Source organism: Nematostella vectensis, chromosome 3, assembly GCF_932526225.1.
Source record: "Nematostella vectensis chromosome 3, jaNemVect1.1, whole genome shotgun sequence".
Taxonomy (NCBI): domain Eukaryota; kingdom Metazoa; phylum Cnidaria; class Anthozoa; order Actiniaria; family Edwardsiidae; genus Nematostella; species Nematostella vectensis.
In genome coordinates this window covers 13,137,544-13,158,480 of record NC_064036.1, presented here as the reverse complement: position 1 = coordinate 13,158,480, position 20,937 = coordinate 13,137,544, and the positions used below count along the sequence as shown (strand labels likewise).

General features: G+C 45.4%; 1 protein-coding gene across 2 annotated transcripts; it reads left to right on the top strand.

The window, feature by feature from the left end:
- Positions 1–13: 13 nt before the first annotated feature.
- Positions 14–20,158, top strand: LOC5518660 (sodium- and chloride-dependent transporter XTRP3). Of its 2 annotated transcripts, XM_048725379.1 has the most exons (11): positions 14–303; positions 9,302–9,748; positions 12,323–12,598; positions 13,582–13,781; positions 14,516–14,626; positions 14,881–15,090; positions 15,474–15,587; positions 15,826–16,027; positions 16,329–16,488; positions 17,413–17,575; positions 19,083–20,158. In XM_048725379.1, exons 2-11 carry the CDS (start codon positions 9,535–9,537, stop codon positions 19,347–19,349), a joined length of 1,917 nt encoding a protein of 638 aa, XP_048581336.1. In that variant the 5' UTR covers positions 14–303; positions 9,302–9,534; the 3' UTR covers positions 19,350–20,158. The 2 variants fall into 2 exon arrangements, with proteins under 2 accessions (XP_048581336.1, XP_032219316.1); XM_032363425.2 differs by lacking the exon at positions 14–303 and having other exon boundaries at positions 9,139–9,748.
- The last annotated feature ends 779 nt before the right edge of the window (positions 20,159–20,937 follow it).

Genomic DNA, 20,937 nt, shown 5'->3' with positions numbered 1-20,937 from the left:
GCAAATCTCGCTCGACTCAACACTGGATTCGCGGGTTTTTCGCTGTGTTTTTCAATGGCAAAAGTACTCAAGCAGGAATCTTCGGTAGGCCTACAAGTTCCGATCATGTTCGCACCGCCGGACGCGTTTTTTGGGGAGCTGTTTTCAATGGCTGGAGTCGACCGCTTCGGTAAAAGCAAACGACTCAAGGCCACTTAGTGTGACAGAGCTATAGCATCTCAACATCAGGGCACGTTTGCTAGTGGAGGAAAGATGCAATTGCAGTTAGCATTGACGAACCTTCACTTCACGTCGGTGGTAGTGGTGAGTAATATATACTCTCAGTATATATGCAGTGGGCTGGCTTGTCGTTTTGTAGAATGCCACGATGTTTAGCAGAGGCAGTGTGTCAAGCATGACACAACTCAACAGATGCTGGCTGAGCTGGCTGAACGACAGAAACCTAACTATCTACAACATTTGCTGAATTGGCTCGGGTTACCTTACTATGGTCATACGTATTTACTTGTAATAATCTTGCTGGGGAATACCAACCACACTGGTGGGTCGTATTGCTGTATATGACTTTGCCTTTGGACGATAACAGGCCGAGGCCAAGCCTCGCCCGGAGCATCTTGATGTTGTGTTGGGGCGGCTAATCCACCTCTCTCTCACTGCCCTAGCAGTGTCGTGCTGGGGCGGCTAATCCACCTCTCTCTCACTGCCCTAGCAGTGTCGTGCTGGGGTGGCTAATCCACCTCTCTCTCACTGCCCTAGCGGTGTCGTGTTGGGGCGGCTAATCCATCTCTCTCTCACTGCCCTAGCAGTGTTGTGTTGGGGCGGCTAATCCATCTCTCTCTCACTGCCCTAGCAGTGTCGTGTTGGGGCGGCTAATCCACTTCTCTCTCACTGCCCTAGCAGTGTCGTGTTGGGGCGGCTAATCCACCTCTCTCTCAATGCCCTAGCGGTGTCGTGTTGGGGCGGCTAATCCACTTCTCTCTCAATACCCTAACACTGTTGTGTTGGGGCGGCTAATCCACCTCTCTCTCACTGCCCTAGCAGTGTTGTGTTGGGGCGGCTAATCCATCTCTCTCTCTCACTGCCCTAGCAGTGTTGTGTTGGGGCGGCTAATCCATCTCTCTCTCACTGCCCTAGCAGTGTCGTGTTGGGGCGGCTAATCCACTTCTCTCTCACTGCCCTAGCAGTGTTGTGTTGGGGCGGCTAATCCACCTCTCTCTCACTGCCCTAGCAGTGTCGTGTTGGGCATGGCAAGGGCTCCCCCCACCAGCCCCAGTGCTGTTGTATTGGGATGGGTAAGCCCCATCTCCTCCCTCTTAGGCTACGGCATCTGCAGTGGATCTAGGCCCTAGAATGCCATGAGATGTGACCTCAAACATACTGCGTTGCCTGGAAGGGTGATGGCGTTTCCCCTAGACTAGACCACCCTGTATGCAACTAATTTACTCAAGAACTACAGACCCCCCCCCCCCCCACACACACACACACCTTGTTCGTGCTATTGCTATTACTATTGCTAGTTCTATGGTTATGGCTATTATCATTGCTACTGCTATCATCATTGGTATCCTTATTGCTAGTGCCATTGCTTGCTACTGTTATTGTTATTGCTATTATAATCGCTATTGCTATTATTATTATTATTGCTATCGCTATTGTTATTGCTATTGTTATCGCTATTGCTATTATTATTGCTATTGCTAATGTTATCGCTATTATTGCTATTGCTATTGCTACTATTATTGCTATTGTTATGGCTATTATTATTGCCATTTCTATTGTTATTGCTATTGCTAGTGCTCTTGCTATTACATTACTATCGCTATTGTCATTGCTATTATTATTGCTGTTGCTACTGTTACTGCTATTATCATTGCTATTGCTATTATTATCGCTATTGCCACTGCTATTGCTATTATTTTTGCTATTACTATTTCTATTGCCCTTGTTCTTGCTATCGGTATTATTATTGCTATTGCTATGATTATTGCTACTGCTATCGTTATTGCTATTGCTATTATTAGTGCTATTGCTATTGCTTACCATTATTATTTTATTATTATTGTGGCCCTTGCGGCCAAATTTCGGCCATAGTTGGCTAATTGCGGTCCTGGTGGCCTAGTTGCAGCCCGTGGTGGCCTTTAGTTGCAGGCCCTTGCGGCCTTTAGTTGCGGCCCTTGCAGCCTTTAGTTGCAGGCCCTTGGCGGCCTTTAGTTGCAGGCCCTTGGTGGCCTAGTTGCGGCCCGTGGTGGCCAATAGTTGCGGCCCGTGGCGGCCTTTAGTTGCAGGCCCTTGCGGCCTTTAGTTGCAGGCCCTTGGCGGCCTATAGTTGCGGCCCTTGGCGGCCTTTAGTTGCAGGCCCTTGGTGGCCTTTAGTTGCAGGCCCTTGCGGCCTTTAGTTGCAGGCCCTTGCGGCCTTTAGTTGCGGCCCTTGGTGGCCTTTAGTTGCGGCCCGTGGTGGCCAATAGTTGCGGCCCGTGGTGGCCAATAGTTGCGGCCCCTGCGGCCTATAGTTGCGGCCCTTGTGGCCTATAATTGCGGCCCTTGGTGGCCTACAGTTGCGGCCCTTGGTGGCCTAGTTGCGGCCCTTGGTGGCCTAGTTGCGGCCCTTGGAAGCCTACAGTTGCGGCACCTGCTGCCTATAGTTGTGGCCCTTAGTTGCGGCCCTTGCGGCCTATAGTTGCGGCCCTTTGGTGGCTTAGTTGCGGCCCCTGGTGGCCTGGTTGCGGCCTCTACGGCCTATAGTTGCGGCCCCAGCCGCGGCCCCCTGCGGCCTATAGTTGCTGCCCTTGGTGGCCTGGTTGCGGCCTCTACGGCCTATAGTTGCGGCCCCCTGCGGCCTATAGCCGTGGCCCTTGCGGCCTATAGTTGCGGCCCTTGGTGCCCTAGTAGCCCCTGCGGCCTATAGTTGCGGCCCTTGTGGCCTATAGTTGCGGCCCTTGTGGCCTATAGTTGCGGCCCCTGCGCCCTATAGCCGCGCCCCTTGCGGCCTATAGTTGCAGCCCTTTGCGGCCTTTAGTTGCGGCTCTTGCGGGCTTTAGTTGCGGCTCTTGCGGCCTATAGTTGCGGCCCTTGGTGCCCTAGTAGCGGCCCTGGTGGCCTATAGATGCGGCCCTTGAGGCCTTTAGTTGCGGCCCTTGGTGGCCTATAGTTGCGGCCCCTGCGGCCCATAGTTGCGGCCCCTGCGGCCTATAGCCGCGGCCCCTTGCGGCCTATAGTTGCGCCCCTCGGTGGCCTACTTGCGGCCCTTGGTGGCCTAGTTGCGGCCTAGTTGCGCCCCTTGCGGCTTTGGTGCGCCCTCCTGCGGCCTAGTTGCGGCCCCTTGCGGCCTAGTTGTGACGCTGTTAGCCTAGTTGCGGCCCTGGTGCCCTATTTACGGCCCTGGTGCCCTAGTTACGGCCCTGTTGGCCTAGTTGCGGCCCTGGTGGCCTAATGGTGGCCCTTGGTGGCCTATAGTTGCGGCCCATGCGGCCTTTATCTTTGCAGCCCTTGCGGCCTTTATCTTTGCGGCCCTTGCGACCTTTGCCTTTGCGGCCCCCGTGGCCGTTGCCTTTGTGGCCCTCGTGATCTTTGCCTCCCTCGCGGCCTTTGCCTTTGCAGCTCTCGCGCCTCTGCCTAGGCGCTCCTGGCGGCCTTTTGCCTATGCGCCCCTCAGCCCTAATTGCGTTGCCTAAATGGCTGATGAGGTTTGCCCCCAGCCCTAACTGCGTTGCGTTGCCGAAAGGTTTCTTGAGGTTTTGCCCTCAGCCCTAATTGCGTTGCGTTGCCTGAAAAGCTGATTAGGTTGTGCCCTTAATCGCGTTGCGTTGCCTGAAAGGCTGATGAGGTTTGCCGTTATGGCGTTGCGTTACCGGGAATGCCTATGAGGTTCGCCACTAGCCCTAATTGCGCTGCCTGGAATATTGAGGAGGTTTGCCATTAGCCTAAGTGCGTTTCATTTGCCCCACCCCTTATTTGCGTTGCGTTGCCGGAAATGCTGATTAGGTCTGCCCTCACCCCTAGCTGCGTTGCCTGGAATGCTTATGAGGTACGCCCTCTGTCTCGACTGCGTTCACGCTTTCACGCAAGCCATGCTGCGGGGTTCGTTAGGTACGCGTAAAGCCCCACAAAGCTCGCCCAGGCGACCAGCACCGAGGTCCGTTGAGCCCACGCTTTGCTAAAGCAAGACATGTATTGCTGTCGCCAACGGCGTACACACGAGCTATGCTGCAGTTTTCATTTGGCCTCCCCCCCCCCTTCTCACGCTAGCTATACATCGTTTGGCCCTTCCCCCTCCCCCCCCCCACTCAAGCTAGCTATATAACAGGTTTCGTTAGATCCGCTCTAAGTTACACCTTGCGTGCTTATGCGAGTGACACCACCAGATGAAACCCATGCTGCAGGGATGTCAGTTCCACCCTGAGCCCCATCTAGCGCGCCTATACGTGCGACACCGCCAGATTCGCCGGTATACATTGATCCCAAGCTAGGCTCCCGCAAGCTATGTACTACCTGAGGGGCTTGTGAGGTTCGCCTTCACCCCCAACTGCGTTCACGCGCTCACGCGAGCGATTCGGCGGGGTCCGTTTGGTCCGCCCTGAACCCCCCCCCCCCTTTTTTTTCTTCAATGCCCTTATGCGAGCGACACCGCTGGATTCGTCGGTGTGTTGGGCCCGCACTTTGCTCATGCATGCCATGTACTTTGTTAAATCTCTACTTCTAGTCCCATCAAGAGAGCATAAGATAAGAGAGGGACACTTTGGTATTACCCGCGCGCCATGTCGCGTCCGAATCCGGCTATTTTTAGTAACCACCACCCCACCACTGCGCGTGAGGATTTGCTCCTTTTATTTTGTCCTACTCCCCCGCGGGTTGCGTGTTGTTATTTTGCCAACTCGATAGGAATGAAAAGAGATGTCAAATAACTCGGAAGAAGAAAACAGGTCTAACTTAAGTTACCAAGATTGGCAAATATACTCACAGAAAGCTAAATCCCTTAATAGTTAGCCTGCTTGCAGGCGGTACTCGGTTTTCCCTGCTAGCAGAGGCCTCTTTTCTCTGTATTTCGCTGGGCTGGAGTTCGCGAGGAAAAGATACCTCTGCCATGGGTCGCAAGTTCGTTTGATCAAACCGCCGTCCACGACCGTGGACGAGATCCAGAGCGCATGCTCCGTTCATTAATTTCTGGCCACTATTTGAGCCCACAATGACTAGCGCATGCATGAAACGTATATCCGCTGCCAGATAATAAGCCCGCATTCGAAACGGCGTCCTCCGTAGAAATATCACGCGACGAATTATAAAAAGAAGCCATTCAATGCCTTATCTTCATTCAGAATTTTCTCTCTTTTGACAAACGAGTCAATCTTCCGTTTACAGGTTTTGCATATTCTTCTGGGAATAGCTGATCTAATTTTACCAAAAAGTTTTGTAACATTTTCTTCGAATCCAACTGTGCGATATTTACATCAAAGAAACTCGCCTGCCCAGATGTCTTGAAATTAATCCCACAAACAAGACAAAAGTCGTCTTTGCTGCGTTTGTTGTTCAATCTTTTTAGTGACGTTTTAGGTGATTGAAATTGAACAGTTGTTTTCTTTTTTCGAAGAGGAGAACTAACCGGAGTTTGAAACCCATGCAAAGCATATTGACAGCTTTCGCGCGATGGTACGGGTTTTGGCACGTCGGTCGCATATTACCGCTCACGCATGCGCAACAGAAACAGTCTCGATCCATGGCAGAGGTATCTTTTCCTCGCGGACTCCAGCCCAGCGAAATACAGAGAAAAGTAGCTCTGCTAGCAGGGAATACTCGGTTATCATCGCGGAAAACCCTCCCCGTTCGATGATCGAAGTTAGAGCAAAATCGGTGATTGAAGCACGAGGTTTTTCGCTCTTGATTTTGGATGAAATCTCCTTTTGGAAATCTTGCAATCCTCGAAGTACTACACCCCCTTAATAAAGTGCCTGTATCCTTGATGCTAGAATGAAATTTTCGATGGTATTTGTGCAAATAGGGTGTTTTTTTCGGTTTCAAGTCACAAAACAGCGGCAAACAACAAGATGTAAATGCCAAAGCGTGGGGGTAGGGTGAGTAAAAATGCTCACGTGTAGTGGTGGGGTGGTGGTTACTAAAAATAGCCGGATTCGGACGCAACATGGCGCGCGGGTAATACCAAAGTGTCCCTCTCTTATCTTATGCTCTCTTGGTCTCATCTAGAGCGTTTAGACGAATGACACCTGGGAAATTTTTGGTCCACGTCGAGCCCAAGCCAGGCTCGGGCATGATATGTGTTCGTTCCCCTGGGGGCCTATGAAGTTCGCTAACAGTCCCAAACAGGTTCATGCGCTCACGCGAGCTATGCCACCTTGTTTGTGAGGTCTGTACAGGACCCGAAATGATCCCAGGACCCGAAACGATCCCAGGCCCCGAAACGATCCCCAAAAGTACCCCAACTGATCACGGGACCCGAAACGATCCCCAAGAGTCCCCGAAATATACCCCAAGGAATTACAGTAATGGACAACTAAAGGAATGTGTAAGGATTGGCTTTCAGTTTTAAAAACATATGAAACATTTAGCTTTGTTTGTGTTATTAAAAGGAAATTTACATTAACTAAAACTATAGTATTAAGATTTTTATATACGACTGCGGGGGGAATACAGTGGTTGAGTCAGAAATTGGGGTCAACTAACAATCCCTGTGATAGTAATTTGAGGAGCCCGGCGTGGATAAATCATTTTTACATAACTAGCCATAAAAGAAAGTCTTTACAGATGGGACATGCTGCTTTACATAGGAAGCGAAATGTTTTAAAGTTATTTTTTGGCATGTTTGTTTTCGGTGAATGAAAGAAGTATCATATCACGAGATCATGCTGGGGTGTACGCACGACTACATGAGGAAATTCAAAACTCACATAATATTGCTTTCACATCCTCTTAATATTTTGCATCGGTAGTAGAAGGGTTGTTCGAGTGTATTACTCAGTGTGCTTTTGTCATTCCATCTTCTCGGCCAAACCGGCTGCCTAAAATGTGTCGGTAAATATTCGCTCGTGTGAACAAGGATTTCGTGGTGAAATACATGTTTGGTTGTCAGATGAATATTAATTTTTAGGGGTGATGTTTACCGGAAATAAGATTTATAGTGTCGGAGTCATGTGTCGGAACCGCAAAATGTTAAGAGTGTGATGGAAGGTCAAAAGTATGGTTGATCTGAGCAAAGCTGCGCTATGTTTATGCTATATTCCTTTCAGTAGCAAGTTAAAGTTGTGTATTTGTTTTGGACTCTGTTTATTGGTTTAACGCCGGGCAATGTAATAAATAGAAGTATTGCGTTGGAATTTAATATTTTTAAGTCACGTTGTTTAGAAATCGAGTCGCTGTTAATCCTTTATTATGCTGAAAGAATTGAAAGTATTTCTTCTGCTTCCCCTTTGTCCATTACCGCAATTCCTTGGGGTTGATTTCGGGGACTCCTCGGTATCGTTTCGGGTCCGAGGATCAGTTGGGGTACTTTTGGGGATCATTTCGGGTCCTGGGATCGTTTCGGGTCCTGGAATTATTTCGGGTCCTGTACAGGTCCGCACTAAGCCCCATCTAGCGCGACTAGGCCAGCGACACCAAACTGCGTGTGCTGGTCATCCAAGGCCCATACCTTGTATTGCCTTGGAGGCTAAGCGAGGTTTGCCTTCAGTCTCAAGCGCGCTCACGCGAGCTGTGCTGCGGGGTTCGCTAGGTCCGCCCTTAGCCCCAAATAATACCGCGCTTATGCGGGCGTCACCGCCGTACTTGTTAATCCATAGGTAGCCCTAGCTAGGCGCATGCAAGCCATGTATTGCCGGATGGCTAATTGAGGTTCACCCTCAGTCCAACTCTCAGCGCTCACGCGAGCTATGCTGCGGGTTTCGTTAGGTCTGCATTGAGCCCCACCTAGCGCTCGGCGAGCGACACCGCCAGGTCTGTTGGTCCATGTGCATCCTACACATGGGTCATGCAAGCCGTGCATTGCAGGGGGCTGATGAGGTTCGCCCTCTTCTGGACTGCTTTCAGGCGGCTACGCGACCTATGAACTTACTTGATTGACACCGCCGCCGGAGTTGCTGGTCGCTCATGTAAGCATTACTCGGGGTTTTCGGCTAGCGCGCTTGTGCAGGCTATACCGCCGGGTTGGTGTGGAACACACTATTCCAAGCTATCGCGCTCATGTGACCCCACCCCCCCACCCCCCTCCCCCCTAGGCCCCATCCTAGCCCGCCCATAGGAACTAGCGTGTCCACGCGAGCTTCTGTTGGAGTGTGTTTTGTCTGGGCTAACACACGTGTGGTATACCAGTTAGCCGTGCAGGAGGCCAAGGTGAGACTGAGTCTTGCGGTCGCACCAGGAGTGTGGCTGATGCCGAGCGATCTGGTGATAAACACGCAAAGCTGACACACGTGTTATGCTTACACCGTATCGGCGGGCGGTATTCGGCGCCTGGTTGAGTGGCTAGTGCCTGGCTACTACTGCCGGTTTCATGGCCGCAGCCGGCTTCTCGTTCAGCAAAAGGTATAATCAGGGCATCGTCAGGTTGTTCTTCGTACACTATGTAGCAGAGACATATTGCGGTCCAGTGGTGCTTGTCAGTGTTTGGGGTCAGGAGGCACCATTCTCTCCGTTCCTCAGTCCCTCCGTTTCAAGCACCCTTTGGCGGGGAGCTGTGGCCCGGAGGCCTGGCTCCTCGGGTGCGCTTGATTAGTCGGTTACCAAGCTATCCGATACCTGACCCCAAACTTGACTTATCAGACGATGAGTTTAACACTCTTAGCATTGGATACAATATTTGGAAGGGTGGCCTTTGATATTAGTTTTATGCATGGTCATCACGAGATTACCTGAGCCTGCAAGTCTCAACGCTTTAAAGCATGCGCGCGCAGCTTTCATAGAGGTTACACCGGTTCTAAAGGTCAACGTACTCTTGCTAGAAACGGAAACGCGAACAGATACGGGATCGCAGCTAGCGCCCGGGCACATAGTATCAGTTATCCTAAACCTGCGCAACAACACAGCGATTGCTGGACGTCTTGTGTGTAGACTGCGATACTCAGTGAGCAATCCGAGTACTACATTCGATTCTAATTAAAGGAAATTTATATACACATGCAAATTACGGTCACAAACTGTGACATATCAATCCTGTGTAAATAACACCCCTTGTAGTACGGGGGAATCAGATTACATGCCTAGCAGACTCTAAAAGACAGTTTGAGTTGGCGTTTAGTTCTTATCTCGCTTAATTTCACTGCGCAAATAACGCCAAAATTTGAGGGTTTTTCTCTTCAAGGTACTTGCACCCTGATCAGGCTGTCTTGTGGTGAGCAGAACGGTGTAATAGGAGAGCTCCTATCCGGACTGCGCACGTGAGAGAGCCTCCACTCCGTGGCAGCACAAGGAGCGAGCGGTGTGCGATAACTGACCCCGCAGGAAAAAAACGCATAATCTCACCGCAAACGCTGCTCAAGTTAGGGTAACTGCGTGTAACCTGTCCCCGAAGCTGGGCTTTTTGCAGATCTCAGGATGGCGAAAGCTGAAGTGCAAGCAAACGGAGAGATGTCGGTGACTGTGACGCCTCTCGAGGAGAATGCGAACAGCATGGATGTCGAAATGCAAGTTAACGATGATCGCGGAGGCTGGGGTAACAAGCTCGAGTTTATTCTTGCTACTGTTGGCTATGCCGTAGGACTAGGCAATGTTTGGCGATTTCCTTATCTGTGCCAGAAAAACGGTGGAGGTAAGAGGGTTTATGGCTCACAATAGAATCCGATTCCCCAAATTACAAGCCTTTTTTATGCGTCCTGCGTTGAGTATATTCCCGGGAACGTTTGCATTATTGATTCTTTTTAATTTGGAGTAAATCTCCAAGAGTGGAAAGCGATTTCGCCATAGTAAATGGGCTAATGATTTGTGTTGAGAAATCCTAAAGGATTAAGCGTTGTTGTGAAATTACTTTTGTGTTTGGATGAAATAATTCTCGAAAGCTTTGATAATAGACTTGTCATAGGTTAAGAATACGAGCACGCGGTAGCTCAAGTCTACGCACTCGATCACTAGCTTCTCGGCTCGCTTTTTTGTGAACTTTGTATTGAAGGCTTACGGGCTCCCTGCTGAGTTAACATCGGTTTATTTGATATAAAACTCATATTATCATTACCAGTAACCTTTCTTCTTCTGGATTATTTCCTACCAAGTTCCATTCTTAACCTATCGCATTTTCACCTCTATTATATCTCGCGATAGGACATCGATGTTTTTACTAATTAACCGACCACCTTTTTTAGAGTTTTGAATTAACTTCCTTTATTGTTTTAGCTTATTTACTCTCTATAAAGCTGTTAAAGAAATACTGAAAAAAAACAATAATAATAATAATAATAATAATAATAATAATACAATGAAAATGCATAATTGACGAAAACTGGTTTCTTGACTGGAATTAATTGCGTTTTATTTTAATCATATCACATCAAAACCAAGTCGCCGACTCAACTACTGTTTTCAAAGCACTGTATTAAATCATGTGAAATCCTTGTGTTTTCTTGTAATCTTTGTTTACACATGCTGTTCTATAAACTTGATAAGTGAGAAAACTTGGTTTTAAACCTCGGAAAGGAAGACAACATTGGCGAGAACCTGAGGTACTAAGCACAATCGGATTATTTAAAACAGTACTTCGTGAATTACTTTTTGTTGAAGCTTTTATTTATTAATTAAACGGACCGAGTCGAGGCGTGTATGTTTATAAAACCCTTTGTTGTTCAAGTCTATTTTAATTAGAGCTTGGCAAAATGGTTTCTCTAACCTCATTTGAATATGTCATGTTATTCGCGAATGTATCGCGAGGCAACAGCACAGCTCTCGTCATTTTATCTGATTTTCACATTAAATGGTCGGCCTTTTAGGAACTTCATCGTATTTTAAGCCATTTCTGTCACCTTAAAACCCCTGATGTATTTAGTAGATGTAGATAACATCTTTTACATTGAGGGGTAATTTTCCTCCGAAAGAAGACTGTTTGCGGTATATTGGGGCTCTGCCGGAGGATTTGTGATTTCGTAATTGCTAAATGGTTGAGCACGTCTGAGAACTTCCGTCATACTATCTCCCTATAGCGTGGGGCGACCTTTACAAAACTTCATTTAACCCATGTAGAATTTCACAGAAAAAAATGCAAATCGATGAGGTGAACTTATTTCATTTCTGCGTCTTCTTTTGGAATATAACACCTTTTTTATTGGAAAATCGATTATCTTTCTGTCATTTCCAAACTCTATCCCCTTTAATCAAGATGATTGATGATCTGTTGTTATAAAAGAAACACAGACCTTTGGAGAATATCATATCTACTAGTACCCCTAGTAGCAAATGAGCTACTTTCGGACCCTGTCCTAAAGTCAATAAATGTGTTGCAAGCGTTAGCGTAAAGTACTCATGTTTGAAGTGTATCTCACTGAGCGATGATGTCATGTACATGGCACATGAGGCGAATAATGTTTTGTGAAGTTAAGAAAAGACTACATTATTTTAAAAGGTCAGGGCAGCTTTTTGTATGCCCCGAGGGGGGTGGGAAGTGGGGCTTTTGAAATGAATAAAACATGTGACAACAGTAAAGCGTGATTGCCATATAACCGCACCGGATCGCACTTCGCACTTGATCGCTCTGTTGGATGTATATGGAGTTTGCCTTTCAGATCCCTTGAAAGATTCCCAGCAGAATCGCTGAATGTATAAAGATCAGTTTTTGAACAGAAACCTCTCTTACTCCGCCACCGTTCAAAGTTTCTTTACAGATTTTCTGAATGTCTAAAAATCAGTTAGGGCGAAAAGACCCCATACTTTTCCACCGCTCGTGTTTCGTTGGCGTGCTGACCCCAACGCCGTTTGAGCTTCCGCTTGTCTTCATAAATCATATATAGGGGGCTGGATATGTTAAATTTGCTAAAAAAAAAACGTCCCCGCTTATAATTCTTTACGGATTCTTCGAACATCTAAAGATGAGTTGGGACGAAAGGCCCCCGAACTCTCCACCACTTGTGCTCTGACGTGCTGACCCTAACACCCTTTGAGCTTCCGCTTGTCTTTGTATATGGGGGGAGGGATGACAGATTTTTTTTTTTTTGGGGGGGGAGGGGGGGTTTGTGCTTCACTTTACCATAAGGTCGGCTTTTTATATCACGTTGTGTTGTATTAGACTATATCCCCCTGATTGTTTGTGTGTGTTGTATTTGACTATATCCCCCCCTGATTGTGGTTTGGTGTGTTGTATTGGACTATAACCCCCTTATTGTATTTTTGTGTTGTATTTTAGGTGCATTTCTCATCCCGTACGTGCTATGCCTGGCTCTACTCGGGATTCCTTTGTTCTTTATGGAGCTTGCTATTGGTCAAAGCGTGCGTCAAGGCTCGGTCGGGGTCTGGAACTATATCCATCCCTACCTGGGAGGGGTGGGGATCTCATCTGTTATCGTCTGCTTCCTTGTTGCTGTATATTATAACATGATTATTGCGTGGTGTTTCTATTACCTTTTTGCCTCCTGGCAGTCTCCTCTTCCGTACAGCTATTGTCCGCAAGTTCTCACAAATAGTAAGTAGTCCTGAATTTTTTCTCAATCTTGTTTTGAAAGCTCGTTTAGGCAATTCCTTATAAGGACATTGCATGCTTTATTTTTGGGTCCACATTAATCAGTTTTTCGCCTTAGAACTGTGTACGACGAAAATTTCCACGTAAATGTTCGTCTTATTAAGGTTTTAAAAAGGTTAAAAAAGGCCCATACCCTATAGTTTTGGAATATCACATGTTTCCCACACGCTCGTCCCAGGCTCTTCTAGACCATTTTGAACAACGACATATGGAAATAAAATAGCACATGTAGACCCCCCACAGGTGATGTCGTGCCACCCCACTTTCAACTCAATTCAACTCAAACCATCGCATGGGCAATAAACAATCGTAATAAGCCCCGCCCACATCCATTTACTAGTCCCGCCTTTTTATTTCTTGCGTCCACGGCACAGAGACACATCTTATAGTACAGTAAACACCCGCGTGTAAGAACCTAGAAGGGGGCGTAAGGGTTTGCGGTTTTGCCTTTAATCTGGCGCGGCTTTTTCAGTTTTTCTTATTTTATTCCGCGGCATTTCGGTTTCTCTAGACTGCGCGGTTTACGGTTATTGACTTATTTAGACGGTTTTGCTGTTTTTGGCGTTTTCCTATGCGATTTCTGTGCGGTTTTCGACCCCCTCCCCCCCTTATGTCCCCCTCATCTATAGATTGAAAACCTACAGGTTGACATTTTGTATTTTAACCGCTCTTTTTAGAAGAGCCTTGTATGGTGTAAGTCAAAGAATTAAGAACCATATATATATAAGAGCCACATATATAAGAGCCTATTGATCTTGAATTTTCTAGTTTCTTCTACACGGGTGTTTACTGTATGAAAAGAGAGTATGATGTACTTTTTGAGTATGACTGCCATTTATCGTTAAAGTGAAATTGAGCTTAGCACACTGCATCACCACTATGACTTTGAGCACCGGGATTAAGTTATTTCCCATTGTGACTCACAGGCTCTGACATAACAAGTTATGACCTTCCCGAGTGTGGGCTCGCTGGACGTACCCAGTACTACTGGTACCAGAATGCACTAAAAATAGCGCCGACTATTGATGAGAGTGGCGGGCTAGTGTGGCCCATGTGCCTGTCTTTGCTGCTCGCTTGGATCGTCGTCTTTTTGTGTATGATGAAAGGCGTGCAGTCTGCAGGCAAGGTACGGACTTTGCTTTACGTTTTGTTGTATATACCACCATGTAATTTTTTTTTTGTTATATTTCTTTTGTATTGCTTGTCAGGGCCGTAGCATGGGTTGGGACACCGGGGGCATGTGCCCCTCCCCCCACCCCCCTCTCCCCAATGGCCTCTAAAAAGAAGCTAAAATTCCTCGGTACCAGACCCCTTAAACGACAACGATTTCTTTATATGTTTTCAAAAATTATCATATGAAGAAAACGTTGTCGTTTTGGGGGTCTGGTAACGAGGAAACTTAGTTTCTTTTCAGGGACCTTCTCAACTAACTGAAGATGGTCCACAGTAACTGTTTTTCTCTTCTAGTTTCAAGTCTTAAAGTTTACGAAGCCCCTGCGGTACGCTCACCTTATAAAATACAAGAATCATGCAGGTTTTCCAAATAAGGAATATATTAGTTTCCTTATATGGAAATTTGGGGCTCAATTTTCTTGATATGTAAGGAAATGACCAGTAGGGGGAGTGGCTTTGCCCCCTTCCCCCCCCCCCCCCCCCCCCCAATATATTTTTAATGTTTCTGTATTGTGCTCCCCAATCTTACATGGCCTGCTACGGCTCTGTTATGTTAGGATTTGCTTAGCTCAAAGTGTCATTAGAAATGACACATTGGTCAAGTCTGCTGTATTCATTTTGAGAATGAACAAAAGAAGAACTATGCTTGCTTCAATTTTTTCTTAAGTGTTTCGTCTTGATTGACAGGCTGTGTATTTCACCGCGACGTTCCCTTATCTAGTTCTCATCATCTTCTTCGGTCGTGGCGTCACTCTAGAGGGAGCCGGACCAGGCGTCGCGCACATGTTCAAACCACAGGTATGCTGAAGTTAAGAAAATAATGCATACAGTTCCTTCAGATTGAAACGGTATGTTTTACAAGCTTATACAAAGTTAAAATGTTGTGGCGCGTAGTACTCTCAGTTTTCCTTACTTCCCTTTAATAGTACAGTCCCTCTTGGCATCAAAATCTATAAAGTGCAACGCATCTAGGCGAGGCGCTCGTTCGGGAGAGGCTGTTATTTGGGGCAGGCGCATGTTCGAGCAAATTACGGTACGTTTCTTTTCTTTAGTTCGAAAAGCTGGCGGACCCTCGCGTGTGGCTCGAGGCAGCCACGCAAATCTTCTACTCTCTGGGCGTGGCATTCGGTGGTCTGATCGCCATGTCGAGCTATAACCCCGTGCATAATAACTGCCTTCGTGACGCCGTCATGGTATCGCTCATCAACTGCGGCACGTCTGTCTTCGCGAGTATCGTCATCTTTTCCATTCTCGGATTCAAGGTAAAGTCTGCTGCTCCTTGATTATTGTCGAAATAAAGAGAGGTGGATAAAGGAGGCATGCTGAGATGACATAGACAATGACATAGACAAAGTGGACAAAGACTAGAGAACCGACATACGTGAGGTCGTATAAAAAGAGGACAGCTAACCAAGTGTATTCTACCATATAGGCGCACGTGTCATGTTTTATCCTAAGCATGTGTACTCTTGTCTACAGGCGCACGTGTCTCCATCCTAAGCATGTGTAATCTCTACAGGCGCACGTGTCTCCATCCTAAACATGTGTACTCTGTTCTACAGGCGCACGTGTCTCCATCCTAAGCATGTGTACTATCTTCAGGCGCACGTGTCTCCATCCTTAACATGTGTACTCTGTTCTACAGGCGCACGAGACCTTCACCGAGTGTATCGAGCTCTACACCAAGGACAATGTGACGTTACCAGGCAACCAGACTGTCGGCGAGGCATGCAAGACGCTGGAATACTGGCTTGGTCAGGTAACTGGGGAAGAATGTTGAAAAATGATTCTGTGTAAAAGTTATATAAGTTATCAGAAGAGCAGGCCGATGCCCATTTGACTATTTTCTTGCGAAATATTAACCATTTCCTTATGTTATTTTAGATTTAAATTCTATTTGGATGACAGAGAAATTATAAAACATAGATGGTTTAACTGCCAGTTGATATGGCTATTTTGTGTTGTTTATTCTGAACCTCGATTATATCGTTTTGCAGTCTGCAGAGGGGCCTGGTCTGACTTTCATTGCGTTCACCGAGGCGATCGTCAAGATGCCCGCACTCTCGCCACTTTGGGCCACGCTCTTCTTCTGCATGCTTCTCACCCTTGGCCTCGGCTCCATGTTTGGGACCCTGGAGGGCGTGATTACCCCCGTGTACGACGCCAAACTTGTGTCGTGGAGAAAGGAGTTTGTCTCGGGTATATAGCGCATTATCATTATTATTATTATTATGGTCATAATCATATTTATCACTATATGCTAATCAGCTGCCTCAATGTCATCTTGTTTTTTTTTTACCATCATCATGATAGTCATCATTATCGTGATTATTGCCTGCTTCGTCCTCATTTTCATTTCCTCCTTTCTCTTCATTGTTATCATATTCGTTGTCATAATCATCATTATCATTGTCATAATCATCGTTATCATTGTCATCATAATCATCATCATTGTCATCATCATCATCATATCATTGTAATAATTGTCCTGTTTGTGCAGGCGCCATCTGTCTCGTGTCGTTCCTGCTTGGACTGCTGTTCTGTCAGAATTCGGGCGAGTACTGGCTGCAGATGTTCGACTCGTTCTCTGGAACCCTCCCCCTCCTTGTCATCGGAATGCTGGAAATGATCGGAGTGTGCTGGGTGTACGGATCCAAGAGGTAAACCTTAGTGCAATGACATGACGGAAAAACCTGGAAAATCGCAATTCTAGATAGAGAAGGACGACACAATTTCTTACAATGGCCATCGGTTTCTTGTATTCCAGAATGATTTTCAAAACACAAATAACGTGAGACCGAAATGCACATACCCAGATTTTTGTTCTGTGTATGGCTCAGGGACGAATAGCTCAAATATTTAAATGGCGCTTTACAAAAAGTAGCATCAATTTAAAAAAAAAGTCGCATTTGATATTAGATGTGAATGTGAATTAAATGTGAATTATTAGATGTGAAATGGGCTTATTTGAAGCGTCATGTCATGTTTTTCCGTCATGTTACGTGCAATAGTTATATTTATATAGGCGTATTTGTATTAGCTAGGAGGGTGTGAAGGGCTAATACAGTCCGTTTCGAGAGAACATATTTCATAATAATCTTCCGCTTCGACCTCCAAAACGTGCGTCATACTTATTGAAGTATCGTCAAATAGTATCCACGGGCCCGTAGCCAGGATTTTGAGCGGGGTGGCTCGTTTTTTATTTGAGCGGACCAAATTACCGGTATACCCATCTCCTCGCCTTATTACATTAGGCAATCAATAAATTCAATCTTGTATTTAAAATGTTATTATCGAGTGTTTTTGAACATATAGCGATAATAATAATAAAGATAATTATTATAAAAAAATTATAGTCCTTTTAAAGACATATTGAAGTGCACGGTATATCAAGCCAAACGTTATATATTTTTTTGTTTTCTCTGAGCGGACCTTCAAGCCGGGTAGGGGGGTCGTCCGAACCCCTCGAATCCCCCCCCCCCCCTGGCTACGGGCCTGACCCAAATGATACCTATTGGTGCCTAAACATCGATATTGAGCTCACATGATATGCAAACCTCATACGTGTTGTTGCGTCGCTGTAGGTTTGAGGACGATATCGAATACATGATCAGCAAGCGGCCTAACTGGTACTTCAAGATCACGTGGAGGTACGAGGCACCGGTCGTCGTGGCAGGGATAGTGGTTGCGAGTTTGGTGGGCATGATATCCAAACCGATCACATACTCCGCATGGTCTAACTCTGAGGTGAGTGTTTTTGGGTTTGGCGGGCATGATATCCAAACCGATCACAAACTCCGCATGGTCTTATTCTGAGGTGAGTGTTTCTCGGGTTTTGCGGGACTCTAAAGTGAGTGTTCGCGGGTTTTGCGGGCATGCTATCTGAACCAGTCACGACCACGCGAGCCTGCGGACTAACTCAAAGGTGAGCTACAACAAGATGCATTAGCAAAGAGTAATCACAGGGCTTTGACCGTCTCGCATACGATCTTACTAACCAGATTATAGTAAACAAACCTCCTCGCCATAAATGGCACACAAGGATATGGTTGTCGATTCAGAGCGAAGTGAAACATCGAATTCTGGATGTTGATCAAACTGTGTAGTTCCAGAAAATATCCATACCATCCCCCCTTTGAGGGGGTCTGTGTATGTGTATAAGGAAATGAAATATAGAAATTTATTGGTTGAAACAACCTGTAACAAAAGTTATATGGTAACAATAATAAAACATCTACATCTCACCTTCCACCCCTCTGAAATTACCTTTTTGGGAGCCCATTTTGCCCCCCACCCCCACCACCAACCCATTTTCCAGACATAGTACCCCCACCTCCTCTGGAAATTTTGATCCCAAATCCATGACAGATTTAATCAGAAAAGCGTTACGAAAAATAACCCGTCTTATTAAGTGGAAAGCCCCTCGAAAGATAGTTTCAGTCAGTTTTTTATTTGATTTGCAATAATAATAATAATAATAATAATAATAATAATAATAATAATAATAACAATAACAATAACAATAACAATAACAATAACAATAATAATAATAATAATAATAATAATAATAATAATAATAATAATAATACAATGTGTTCATTTGTATAGCGCTTTCGTTTAGCTCTAAGCGTTTTGCATGCTAGGATATCTCATCTTCAAAGACTGCATAAGTATTTTAGTAATGTAAGTTTTGTCACGGGGATGGTCACTGCCAGGGTTTCCACGTCCTCAGCGGTTCTTTTACGTCCCCCCGGTTCAGATTAGTGTAAAGTAGTATTGGAGAGACGGGACCTTCGGTTTAACGTGCATACCCCCCCCCCAGAAACACACACACCCTGGAAATTCCTGGGCGTTTGACCACCCCCACCCCCACCCCCACCCCCGGAATTTCCAATCCCCTCAATGGGAGGGTATGGATATTTTCTGGAACTACACATTCAACATTTCACCAAATTCATCATTTGCGCCATATAAATATTAAATTATTATAAATATCAACCCTTCTTTAATGGCACTTTACCAGGATTAAATAGGATAAAGTTCAAATGCTATTTCTGTACAAATCACTTTCAATGAGAGGAGTTTTTTAGTCTTATTTTAAAACAGGGTTCCACGGTTGTATTAGGCCATTCTTCGGTCCCAAGAGTGTCTTCAATAACTCGTTTTCACTGTAATCCATTTCCACCATTTTACATCACGATGATAGATGGCATTCCTAGTGTCTTTCTAACGTCTTTCTGAATCCTTTTTTTAGTCGAAAGTTATCGACACCGAGTACCCCGGTTGGGGTCTGGGTTGCATTGCTGTCATCATCGCCGTGTCCATCCTACCCATCCCACTAGTGTTTATCCTACGGCGATTCGGTTTTACTAAATACGAGAGGCAGACCTCTAAGGGGGCGGAGGAGAACATCGTCCCCCCCGGGGCCATGACCCCTAACCTTACCCGGGTGCCGATCACTATGACGGAGGAGCCAATGGGAGGAGCCGAGGATGATGACGATGAGATGAGAATCAACTGATGATGAATCACCGATAATGATTATGCATCTGGAAACGTGTTTGTAGGAGAAAGTTATCTTTTTGGTGATCGTTTTGAGCCTTTTGGATATTTTTCCAACGTTAAAATGCACGACTTTTATACAACTTGCTCATTCAAGACCGATTCTAGATGTAAATGACGAATTTAGACGATTTGAATTGAACTGACGCATCTCAAATCGTGAGTGACCGTATTTCTTATCACATCGCCTTTAGAAAGGAGATGACGAATCTGCTAATAAGTTATTGTGGGAAGAAGTATAGGATTTGCGTGTCTCTAGCGGACCACCAAGCATAAAATTGTAAATTGAACAAGCCTTTTAAATGAAGTATATATTCTGATATCGTTGTTGATTTACGTATAAGCCGGTTAAATTTGCTTTTTTTTAAAAAAAAAATTTAAATGAGTTCTAGATATTAATTTGGAGTTGTGACTTGGATTTCGAACGTTTACCCACCATGCTTTGCGTTCGTATTCCCGCTGTTCATAATGGGCGCGCAAAATATAATTTAGACCAGCGATGTGGTCCCTTTCTACATTGGTAAATCTATTTTGAATATATCCTCGTTTTTAGAGGAGAATCTGATGTATCTACGAAAGAAGAATTAGAGCGATTTTAAACTCTATCAGTCTATCTTCACCAAAAGTACTCTAACAAATCTTTATATAGCTTATAATCTAAAGTAAAGAAAAAGGTAGATAGCATATACAGGCGGATAGACAATAAATTTTGACGGTGTTTTTATCGTGATTTATATCATACAAATAAAACACATCAGTGAAATCATATACTCTTGTCAGGAGCCAATCACTTAGTCTTGGGCGGGTTCAGGGGAGGGTGCCATTCTATGTAGATGCCTATCTTTTCCGATTCTAATTCTTTTTTATTTCCTTCCCGGACAACATTTCTTGTTCGATATTTATTGTAATACCATGATCACATCGGATTCTTATGTTTTCTGGAGGATACTAGAAAAATCCCCTGAAAAATTGTAGATGGCTCATTAATCACATCGATCACAATCCCTAGCCATAAGGGGGTACCGGAGAATGGTTTGATGTTGAGATGATAAAGCAAAGATAAGCTTTAATTAAAGCGTTCTTCTTAGAAGCCCCCAAAAGCATTTATTCCTCTTAGTCTAAGTTCAAACGTCGTATTATCCATGTGCCGTATTCAATGCAAATGAATCGAGTCGATTGTTTAATCTTCATTTGCATGCATTTGCATTGAATACGACTCATGGATAATACGCCGTTTGAACTTAGCCTTAGCCTAAAGCAGAGTTTGACGCTCAGAGCTTGATTATTCACAACAAATGAGTTAGGAGTGCTCAGTAAAGAGTATGTTTTCTTACATGTATGTGTAAAAAGCAGAAGACAGGACTTGGAATGGTGCAAAAAATAATCTTCGATCTAGCACAGGCAAAATAAACGGTAAAGAGCAAAAAAAAGCCAGGGGTTTGGAATATGAAATGAAATCAAGCATATGAAGTAGAGTAAACATTTCTTGCATAGATTCTTGTTCATTAATCAAGTGTAAGAAGCCGCCGATAAATTGTTAATTATTC

What these genes read in the sequence shown, in the direction of transcription:
- LOC5518660 (XM_048725379.1), top strand. Translation starts at nt 9,535, where the DNA reads ATGGCGAAAGCTGAAGTGCAAGCAAACGGAGAGATGTCGGTGACTGTG. An exon ending in GTGCCAGAAAAACGGTGGAG is followed by an intron (nt 9,749 to 12,322) that starts GTAAGAGGGTTT and finishes GTTGTATTTTAG; the next exon opens with GTGCATTTCTCATCCCGTAC. An exon ending in GCGTGCAGTCTGCAGGCAAG is followed by an intron (nt 13,782 to 14,515) that starts GTACGGACTTTG and finishes CTTGATTGACAG; the next exon opens with GCTGTGTATTTCACCGCGAC.